An 11,535-nucleotide genomic window follows, 5' to 3' on the forward strand; every position below is an offset into this window, starting at 1 on the left:
CACCCATCGGCTCATTGGTCAAACACAGACGGTTAAGTTGCCCAAACAAGAAGGACTTACTACTGTAAGCAGTGGATTAAAGATTTTGTACAGATAAATACATTTTTTTAATTAGGTTTCATAGGTGAACACTGTTTGTGGACGATGTGAACTGTGACGCTGAACGAAATTCAAGACACAAAAAGCAGTGTGCATTTGGCAAACAAAAAAAAGAAGAAAGAAAGAAAACAAACAAAAAAAGCCACTATGCCATCTTTATTTTATTAAATCAAATATTAATAACTTATAGCTTACAAGCACTGCATCATATAATAAGTAAAAAGGCAGAAAAAAACAGTATATGACATTCACTGGAATCTTCCTTCATCAAGTTAGAGAGAAAACCGATGTTTCCTCTTTCTGTTTTTCCCACCTCTCTTCAATCTGTAAGGAAAAGACATATCTTAATCATTCACATACTTGCAATTTGGACTTCAACGCACCAAAGTTTCTGTAGAAACTTAAAACAACAGTGGAAAACCACCAAGGGACCGTGTTGGCAGGCACCCAGGTACAGAAAGCGGAAGTAAAACATAGGCAACAGCCAGAGAATTAACAGATACTGTGAAGATGTGGGGATGTTAGTTTAGCCAGGAGGAAGGAAATCGGGTGACAGGTGACATGCGGACAAACAGTGATGTCGGTCGGTGCGTCTCGGTTGCACGGCGGAAAACGAACATGGCGACCTCATGTTTTACGCGATCGGAGCCACTAACCTGACGTGGGTCCATTCGCTCCACTGCGAGTCACAAAGGGCATCCTTCGCTCTGACACAGACAGCCCTAACTTTGTGCTTCACTTTAAACTGGCAGATGTCGGTGGAGTGCACGGTCCAGGCCTGGAAAAGCAACACATTATTTTAGACACTATGTAATATTCGTCTTTTGCTTCGTTTTTGTTTTTCTGCTGTTGTTGTAGATTTGCACTTTGCTTTACTCCTTCAGTTGCAGGGACGCTTCTTACTTTTGACGGTTTTAGGTCTGTGCACGGGCTTTCACACTTTCTGCATCGACCCCTGAGCTGTGAAATCTGGAACGTGAGAGGGGAAATAGGAGTAAGGCGTGTTCCAGGAGCTCGGGTAGCTCCACTCCACCACCGTCTTGTTGACCTTGCCAATCTTCACTTTGTCTGGTTTAACTGACCAAAGAGGATGCACAAAAAAAACAATATATATTTGGAATGAATAGATACATTTATTGAGAAAGGAGATGGCATTGTTGTGCACGGTCAGAGCGACAAACCTCTCACCTATTTCCGCCAAGTAAAACAGTTTAGAGTAGCTCTCCAGCAGAAAGTCGTCCGTCCTCACAAAGACCGTGACGTGGATCTGCTGCTCTCCTCGGCATATGGGCAGTGCTGCCGGTCCAGGCAGGACACACCGGACCCGCTGTCGTCCACAGAGCAGCTGAAGTTACTCTGAGCTGAGGAGCACGTCCAGTGGCGCCGTCCAGGGTCTGCGGAGCATTGGCTGTCGTGGTCATCCGAAACACTGGCAATGTAAGTGAGTCTGTTCAGAAGATGTGGAGAACGCCAAGAACAGCTAAACACAATTTGAGAGCATCTCTGTACGAAGGGGAAGTAGCGAAGGTCACTGTCTATTTCGAGAAGAGTGTCAAATCTGTCGTTGTTAGAGAGCCAAAGACAAACCGCACTTGCAGTTTAGGAGCTTACCGTTGAACTTTGATAAATGCGGCTTTGCCAACACGACTGCTGTGCCATGTCCAGGAACAGTGAAACTCCCCGTTGTAGTTCTGAGTGGAACACTTCAAATAATCTTCTAACGAAAACCACCAGAAGGACAAGAGATAGTTTAGTGAAAGAGCCGCTTTAATGCATTTCAATGTTTAGCATTAGCGTCGCTTAGCAGGAGCAGACCTTGCTTGTCTTTAACAAGAATTCTCTTTCTCTTGGTTTCAACTAGCTGGATCAGGACCTCTGTGTGATTTAGGAGTGATCCATCCCGGCTGTGGCAGGTGTAGTTGCCTCCTCCTAAGCTTTCCACTAACGGCACCAGGTACAAGTTGCCTCTCTGCGCCTCCACCATCCCGTTTTTCTTCCAAAAGATATCCTGGATGTGGTTGCCTCTCGTCTCGACGTCTTCCGGTAGCTCCAGGCAGGTGATTGGCTGTTGGCCCAAAGTGCCGTTCACTTCCACGACCAGAACTACGGGGAACCAAATTCACATGCACACACACACACACACAGAGGAAAGGGAAAATGTTAGAGATGCACCGAGAAATTACATGTAAGATACTGGAAGAGCTTTGAAGTTGAAAACCCATACCGATGACCGAGCCATCAGAAACTAAAAACATCAGATCTTTTTCCAATCACATAAGCAGCATACATAAGTACACAAGTGCTGCGACGTCTTCGGTGCCAACGCAGTTATTTAGTTATTAAGAAACGTTTGCATTCAGTAAAGTGCTTATAAATGAAGTCAGAGGAAGTAGACAGATGTAAGATGCCAATGAAAAACTCTAACCAATCACTGCTCTCTCATTGTCATAGTTTTTTGTCCTCCTCTCACTCCCCTCTGTCCCTCAGGTTCTGGGGGTATCACCTGATCTATTGGTTGTCCCTCATACCAATCATTCTGACACGCTCACCTAACGACAGTGTGCGTGCTCGTTCCTTGTTAGTTTCTGCTTGCAGGCTGCGCATGCTAATGTTTAATTATCTGGTTAGCTTAGCGGTTAGCTTCGGTTTTAGCCATTCATTGTAGCGCCACTGCTCTCACCGTATACTTTGAACATGGAGAAGAGTCTCAAAAAGCGAACAGCGGTCATGTTTATGACAAGGGACCAGAGAGGGTTTGGGCAAGGTAAGATAGTCTTGCCAATGCAGGACTATCGACAACCCTAGCTTTAATCCTATCGAGCTTTTAACCTGTTGGTAATGTGACATGCTGGAAAGATTGGTAGCTTTTCTGAAATCTCAAAAGGTAAGGCAATAATTTACCTAATGCTGTTTTAGCATTTTTTTTTTATAGCTGTGCTGTTTAACCTTGTCTGCAAGCTGAATTCTCGAGGTATTTGTGCATTCCCACACACACACGAGAATCCATCTAGTTCCGCCCCCACCTCAACCATTCGAGACCGACCCAAAATCTTGTCGTATTATGGTTTAACACGGTACATACAGCTGTGATGAAAGCAATGCCACAGCTAAACCAAAATAAACATGGCCGTGCAGGAGGATGCAAGAGCAGCTGCTGTTATCACATCTGTTTTGTCAGAATCCACCATTGTCTCAAGCATCACTATCCAAATAGGCGTGCCTTGACCAGCCTAACTTGTTGTGGTTTCTCATGGCGCCTGCTGCTTAGGATGGGCTTAAACCAGCCTTTGGTAGGCGGGCATTTGTCGTGGCTTCGCCCAATCAGCTCGGAAAGTTCTGCTGAATGTCCCTCTTTTCCCCGAACAAATTCCGTGGGAAAAGTCCCAGATTGATAATGATCAGAACCGAGAGTGCTACACATTATCAAACTGGCTTGTCAGGTTATGTGCTTCTTACTGATCACTAATATAGGATCAGATCAAATCAAAGTTTATTCATGTAGCACTTTGCAAAAGTCAAAATGGTGCTTAAATTGCTTTACATGTTGGGGATTTTTTTTAGACAAAAAATAAAAGTGAAGAAAAGATGATAAAAAAACGTGGCAATTTAAAATGAAAAAAGATATGAAATATTAAAATATTTAATAAAATGAAAAAGTAAAGATATCATCTGAAGTGACACATCCGGGTGAGTGACAGATAAAACATTAACTATAACTAAGTAATAACTATGTCTCACATGATCGACTAAACAGATGTGTTTTTAGCTGAGATTTACAAACTTCCAGCTCAGTTATGGATCGTAGCTCTGTTGGTGAGGAAATTCAGAGTATATGAGCAGAAACAACAAACAATCACCCTGTTTTTTTGTATCTTGTCCTTGGGACTTCTAGCGTTATATGCTCAGATGAGCACAACGCCCCATAATGATCCTACAAAAACTGCAAAAAAAGTCAACTCTGTAATTTTTTTGTCCTTCTTTTAATTTATCACATTTTCTCTCACACCATGTGGTGTGATACCCTCTTGGCCCCTTTTATAAATCATTATAGGCCATGCTATAAATATATATTTTTAATGAGACATAGGGATCAGTCAAAACTCTTATTTGTCAAAGCTTGAGAAAAAGGTTGGAAATTAGCCTAAGAATTATCATCGGTTACATCTCTGGAAATGTGCGCTGAAAATAAGCATTGATTTTTTCCCCCCTGAAAATCAAACCTACCGTTTGGCAGCAGAGTCCAGTGGCGCAGAGGGTTTTGGCCACTTATTTGTAGAAATGCACACATGAAAACAAGCAGCTTCATCTGAGTGACAGAGAGGAGACAAAGTATGTAGGGATAAGACAAGTGAAAGAGGGGATCAAAAAAAAAAAAAGAATCCAAGAATAAAATGTATCTTCAACAAAATCGTGGTGCCACGATTTGGCAGTACAACAGTTAAAGTCCATTCACTGTTGAATTGCAACTAAAAACAAGATTGCAGTGAAAAACAGCAAGTAAAATGATGTAAAGAGGGAAAAAGGCTTATGCTCTTAATTTTCTATTCTTTCAGAACAATAACATACTTAATGAAATGGTAGAGTGGATCAGTGATGTATCCTTAATTACACATTATTCAGAATTTTTTTTGCTCTACATTAGTATATTCTGACAAGCTTAACTCGCCCTTGAACACCTCAGTCAGAAGTCTTCTTACCTCGTAACTAAACCCCATGTTTGATGGCTCTCCCGTGCTTCTCTCCGCTTGAAATGCTTCTGTTATTTCACGGCCATCTGACATTTCCCTTTATTGCCAGGAATAGAAGAAGTCCAGAGACACTTCACTTTCTATGCTCGTGGATGAGGGGAAGGATTTCTTTTTTCTATTGCTCACTTCCACTTCTGTGTCTCACTAAATGAGCCATCCGTTCTCTTTTGTGGGTCCATCAAACAAGTATAGCGGCGTTGTCGGATTTTTGTACCCTCCGGCTTTCACGTGACTTGATGGAAGATTGCTGAAGTCGCCCCACTTGGTGCCGTCCCTTCTTGTTTACTCTCTGGCCACAATGATATTCTGGTGTCTTTTCATTTTCCTTTTGTTAAAGGGCTGTTTGTTTGGGTGACACAAATGTGTGTTGGTTCAGTTGTTTCACCACAAGCCTCCTGAAATTTCTCTCAGGTTATTCATATAGTTCCAGACACAGTTCTGTTTTTTTTTGTGTGTTTTTTTTAAACATAGATTTCATGATACAAATTCAACCAATAAACTTAAGAAGAACCACCAAATCACCTATTGGATTTAGCGGGTTGCAATAGGAAGTTAAACCTGCAATGCAGGTGTGACTCCAGATTCATGAAAAAAATAAAAAATAAAATGCTGTCAGACATGAAGAGAATTAGACTTTTAAGGTCAGGTTCTACCAAACAAAGCTGAAAGCATTTAAGCTCATGATAGCACCTGCTACGGAAACCAAAGAAGAGCCTTTAAAACTAAATTAAGATGGTTCTTGATTATGATAATTAGGGAGCTAACAGAGCTGCGAGGTTGCATGCTACCCAATGAATAGCTTGTTTTGAAAATGTACTATGAACAAAGATGGGCTTTATATGTTTCATGAAAAAAGCAACTTTTTACAGAAAAAGCAGCGTCATGTTGCGTTTTTGGGAAAAGAGAGGGAAGTCAGAAATGGGGGAAATGTGAAAAATGCTGAGCTGTTACATTGTCTTGAGCGAAACATAATGAAGTCATATGTTTTTATCCAGTCAAAATTGAAACTCCAGTAACACTGATGTCTTTCTCATAACATGATTGACTGTACAGCAGCAGAAACTACCCGGGTGGACAAAAGCTTGAGTTATTCTGGTTTGAGCAACTGAAAGACATTGTTTACTTTTTCCCCCAAATTTGGATATGTTGGACGTGTAAGGTGGAAGGAAAATTGTGTGAATAATCTCATACAAAGCTCGGAGAATTGATGTTTGTAGAAACTACGGTTGTCTGTAACCACCCAAACACTGAATGATCTCATCACTTATAGTTTGTTCGGTACGGTGTGAAGACTCATCCAGAGAAATCCGGGGGGGGTCAACTGTTCTCAACTGAATTTCTTCTGTTTCTTTGGTTGTTTTCCAGACATCAGACTGGAAATTCCTCAGGTTTCACAAGGTGACATCACTCGCTGCCACTCCTATTAGCAGTGGACAAGGGTTAATTGATTTTGAGTTTCCTTCTTTTTTTGATCTAACATTGTTATATCAGCACGCTAAAGGACTCTTCGGCCTACACTTGGCCCATTCATTTGATCAATTTTGAATTATTCCCTGTCTTCGGGAGTTTTTCCTGCATGTTTTGAATCAGCAGAGGTTAAACCTTCGTTAAAGAAGAGGTCTGGACTAGATGTGAACTTACCATGAAATTACAGACGTATTTGAAACTTTGCTATTTTGGCAAAGGTGTTTGAAAAAATGGTCTCAAAGCAGCTCATCCTGTGTTTAACAGCAAATTATCTATTGGTGCCTTTTCATTCTACTTTTAGGGCAGACTATTCCACTTAGATGGCTCTGACAAAAGTGGTTAATGACTTGTTACATATTGTCTTTGATTGTGCTTTAATTTTACCGTTGTTGGACCTTAGTGCTGCTTTTGATACAGTCGAGCATTGTATCTTACTTGAGAGACTTGAACATTACTCTTTGTATTAGGTTATTTTGGAATTGGTTTTCACTGTTATGCTGATGATTTACAAGTATATATGCCTGTTACTTTTGAAAATGGGTTTAGTTTGTCCAAACTTGAGGTCTGTCTTTGAGCTGGTTGGAATTGGTTCTCAAAGAATTTGCTGTTCCTTAACTCTGCAAAGATAGGGATGATGATCCATGGACATCTGAAATTACATCATCAGCAGTGGTTTCAGCACTTTTACAGTCTTCTGGGAGTTTGTTCCAGATAAGTGGAGCATAAAAACTAAATGCTGCTTCTCCTTGTTATGTTTGGTTCTGGTTCTGAGTATGCAGAGCAAATTTGTGCGAGAGGAGGGTTGATATACTGACAGTGTATTTTGGTACTAAGCCACTGAGTGATTTATAGACTAATAAAAGTATTTTAAAGTCTATTCTCTGAGATACAGGGAGCCAGTGTAAGGACTTTAGAACTTGGGTGATGTGCTCTACTTTCTTAGTCTTAGTGAGGACGCAGGCAGCAGCGTTCTGGATCAGCTGCAGCTGTCTGAATGACTTTTTTGGCAGACATGTGAAAACATCGTTGCTGTAATTGATTTCAATAAAACAAATGCATGGATTAGTTTTTCAAGATCCTGTTGAGACATTAGTCCTTTAATTCTGGAAATTTGGCTCCTCAACTGCATTTGTGAAGACTGCCTTGTCGTCGGTCCACACAAATGCCTCCTTTCTCTCTTCTGCTCTCTTCCCCCTGCTCTTCTTACTTTTTCTTCTTTCTTTACTTCTACGGCAGCGTTACCGCTGCCGTAGAACCTGTTCAGCGCTTGTACAGGTTCATAGTCGCCTGGTGATGTGGTGATGTAGAGCTGTGTGTTGTCTACATAGTTATGGTAACTGAGGTTGTTTTTTATGATCTGAGCTAGACGGAGCATGTAGACCCTTGGGGAACCCCACATGTGATTTTTTAACACCTTTGATGTGAAGTTACTTACTGACACACACACACACAATATATATATATATATATATATATATATATATATTAATAATAATAATAATAATAATAATAATAATAATAATTATTATTATTATTATTATTATTATTAAACGCTGGAGATAGGCACCAGCAACCCCCGCGACCCCATGAGGGATAAAGCGGTTTGGAAAATGGATGGATGGATGGATAATAATAATTATTATTATTATTATAATTATAATAATAAATATTATTATAAATAATACTTTTCTCAGTTAACTTTTCTTGATAAAAATCTGTTAAACTGGGGCTCCTGGATATGGCAAACACACTGGTTCTTCAGCAGAATGTTTTGTCAGAATAATTGTAACTCCTTACAGGGATGTTATATTATGGAAATGTCTTGTGTGGTAGAATCTTGTCCTCAGTATATGGCACATTTTCTTCTTGTTTAATCCCACACCCTATAGGAAACAATGAATCTTTTTGCGAAGTCATGTCATTGTCAAAAAGGCAGTGGTTTAGTCATCCTCTCATTGGTTCTTTTGGAATCTGGCATATTTGGAAAATATGCTGTAGTTTGCACTTCTAATAATAAGGTAGTTCATTATTATGTGTGTTTTAAGGACGAATTAAGGTATTTATTTCTGAAAATTGACCAGTAAACAAACCACCGATGTTAATCTAACTAATGGCGGACTAAAATCTTTGGTAACAAATATTATATGGTACTCATAAGTTGGAGTGTAAGGAGATCTTGCTTCAACGGGTCTCAAAATATGAAAATGCCACACTATTTCTCACAGAAGTGAAGTAATACTTGCAAAGCTCCAGAGTTTTAGGACTTCGTCAGGTCAAATAAGTATAAGCTATTACTGTGGCTCCAGATATCATTTTCAATGCTTCTGAAATGAAGAACAGAAAATTTGGGTGCAATAATAGACATTGATCTAAATTTCAAAAAGACACAGGTATGGTGAATGATTATCTTTCAGCTTCGAGTTCAGGGGGGATCGTCCTATCTATTGGTTGTCCCATATGCTAATCATTGTGATGGGCTCACGTAATTCCAGCGTGCGCGCACATTAGTTAGTGTTTATGTGTCCAGTAGGCTTCGGTTTCTGCCATTCAATGTACTCCGCTGCTCTCACCGTATACCTTTAAGATGGCTGAGAGTCACAAGAAGCAAACTGTCTTACAAGTTTATGAGAAGAAGAGAAAGGCCTCAGAAGGAAAAAATAAGCCTAGAGAGAATTTGGGAGATTCTTTCACACAGAAGAGCAGGTAGGATGGTCTGGCGCAGTTATTCCAATAGGGACATGGGTGTCTCTTACCTGCATTTCTGGAAAAAAATCATCCATTATATGGTTAACCATTATTAAATCTGCATTTTGTCATGTGAAGAATGTTAAAAAAGTTAACATTTCTTGTCAAAGAACAACTCTGAAAAGCTTATACATGCATCTGTCATAAGTAGGATGGGCTATTGTAACGGCCTTTTGCCTTACTTCTCAAAATCTGCATTACATAGACCATAAGTAATACAAACCACACCTGCTCGTATGATCACTGCCACTGAGATCTCCACGCGTTACTTCAGTTCCCTAAACTTTGCACTGCTACAGAAAAGCACAACCGGTTTTTAGAATGCCTTTATATCTGTACAAAACATTAAACGGCCTTCCTCCTCAGAGGTATGCTACATTGGTATTCACCTACAAGATTCGTCGGGTCTATGTTCAAAGGTAATTTAGTCCCACCACGTACTTTTATCAGGGGTGGGTGAGAGAGCAGCACTTTCATGCCTTTTATGTTCGTGGTCCAATGAATTGGAATTAACCCCCCGTAGATTTGAGAGAGGCCAATAGTCAAGATCAGGGCTTTTCAAAGTGTGGCGGATGCTGGGATTTGGGTCCCTTGTCCTTTGACTTCAAATTAGATGAAACTAGTATGAAATGTACACCAGTAGCTCAGAGTACATGTGCGATGTAAACTTGTATCACCTGTAAGGGTCTTTTCCTCTAAGATAGCAAGGGATCTATAGCTACCCCTGGAAAAATCATAGCACCCCCTTAGCAACCCCGAGGAAATATTACATTATTATTTTCTTTTTCATCTAAGTTGATATCATTTTACAATATACAATCAACTATTATATATTGAGTGTTTTGGGTGAGAGAGAAAAGGCGGAGGGAAATGATCAGAGCTGTGATGTTGTCCTAGATCCAAAAGGGCTTAGAAGGACCCGTACATGAGCTCTGAACAGTCCTTCACTACACAAATATATTGAAGTCGGACTACGCAAGCTAGCATTACGCGCATCTAACTGTGATCCTGATGCTGCACAGACGCCTGTTGCTGATGATTTAGCCACAGAGAGAGAAGTCAACAATACGTTGGATAAGATGAGCAGACTGCTGGTCAGAGGATCGAGTGCAGGACGCTGCTGATGAGAGGGCTGGAAGCACCAAACCAATAGAGATGAACCCAAGACCTGCTGGAGACTTTTTAAATTAAGCTTATATGTCATTTCTAATATAAGTCATCACCATTATTTTTAGACGAACACTATTGTTTTCTGAATAATAATGATTAACATTTTAACATTGTACTGTATGTGCAAAACCTGGTTTTATATTTAAATTATTCAAAGTACTAAAACTGGCACTTATGAATTCCTGATGGAGTGGAACGTTCTCACGTTACTGTTCACGTTTTCTGCCTGTTTTTGCTTTATCTTTCTGCCTCTGCTATCTCCTCTCCATATCTATTCCTGTGGTGTGAAGGAAGTGCAGACAGCTTGTTTTTGTTCCCTTCCAGCTTACTGCCCATGTTCAGAACTGATGACTTTTGAAATTCACACTTTCTGTATACAGTTCATGTTACATGATGGACAATTTGATATTATATATGATTAAACATTTTAATATGTAAGCAGAGACCCCGTGTATGGCTGGTCAATATATTGAGTTTTTAAAGTTACTAACGTATTTACAGGTTAAAGGTAAGCTAAGGTGGCATGGGTTTGTTGAGGCCAGGCTAATACTGCGAAGAAATATATGTTACAGAAAGAAACCGTAACAGTAACAAGCTTATTGAAATCTTAAGTCTAAAACCTATCACTACTTTATGTTTTTAAGTATTATATGTTTTAAATTTTTAGATTTTAATGTTATTTTTAATTACCATGTAAACGCCATGAGCCTTGAAGTTAATATAAGTGGATTTGATTTAGCAATGGCATTATTCTTTGTTTTGTTTTTTTTGTAATTTCTGTACAATGAAACTATTGGTTTATAGACTGATAGATATAGCTATATAAAAAATATTACCCATCATGTTTGTATGACATTGAGGGGAGTACCGGCACTTTTTTTTTTCTGTTGCAGATGTCAGAGTTCTGGGGGAACCTTTGCTTGTGCTTCCAACTGTGTGTGTTGAGAAATGTGAAAATAAGTTATCCTTCATTGCACCCTCAGTAAAATGGTTAGCACCCTCTCCCCCCAGCACCTGCGGAGAAAAAATCTCTTTTAACCCCAAAATTGTCATACACAAAGGGAACTTAAAGCAGAAGCTCAGAGTGATTATACATGTGTGATGTTTATGTCAAAAATGTTAGATCATTCATGGGTGACCACTCCTCTAAGATGGCAGGGGATTGTGGAGATGTGAGGTGAAAATTTGATAAGTGTGTTCAAAAAAGCACATATGTTTGAAATACATAAAAACATAATAGCAATATATCCTTTTTTATTTTTGCTCTTGATGTTTTCAAAAGTAGATTTATTTTTCTTCCAAGCCT

The 11,535-nt window shown here is 39.6% G+C and overlaps 1 protein-coding gene across 1 annotated transcript; it reads right to left on the bottom strand.

Moving 5' to 3' along the window:
• Positions 1-295: 295 nt before the first annotated feature.
• On the bottom strand, positions 296-5,223 carry LOC105917075 (interleukin 12Ba). Its single transcript, XM_021310172.2, is given in 10 exon segments — positions 296-423; positions 756-877; positions 1,003-1,083; positions 1,085-1,176; positions 1,288-1,374; positions 1,377-1,546; positions 1,711-1,816; positions 1,915-2,202; positions 4,324-4,405; positions 4,797-5,223. Coding segments are annotated over 10 exon segments (1,164 nt in total). The 5' UTR covers positions 4,881-5,223; the 3' UTR covers positions 296-371.
• Positions 5,224-11,535: the final 6,312 nt, after the last annotated feature.

This window comes from Fundulus heteroclitus, unplaced genomic scaffold (genome assembly GCF_011125445.2).
Source record: "Fundulus heteroclitus isolate FHET01 unplaced genomic scaffold, MU-UCD_Fhet_4.1 scaffold_315, whole genome shotgun sequence".
In the NCBI taxonomy this organism is placed as follows: domain Eukaryota; kingdom Metazoa; phylum Chordata; class Actinopteri; order Cyprinodontiformes; family Fundulidae; genus Fundulus; species Fundulus heteroclitus.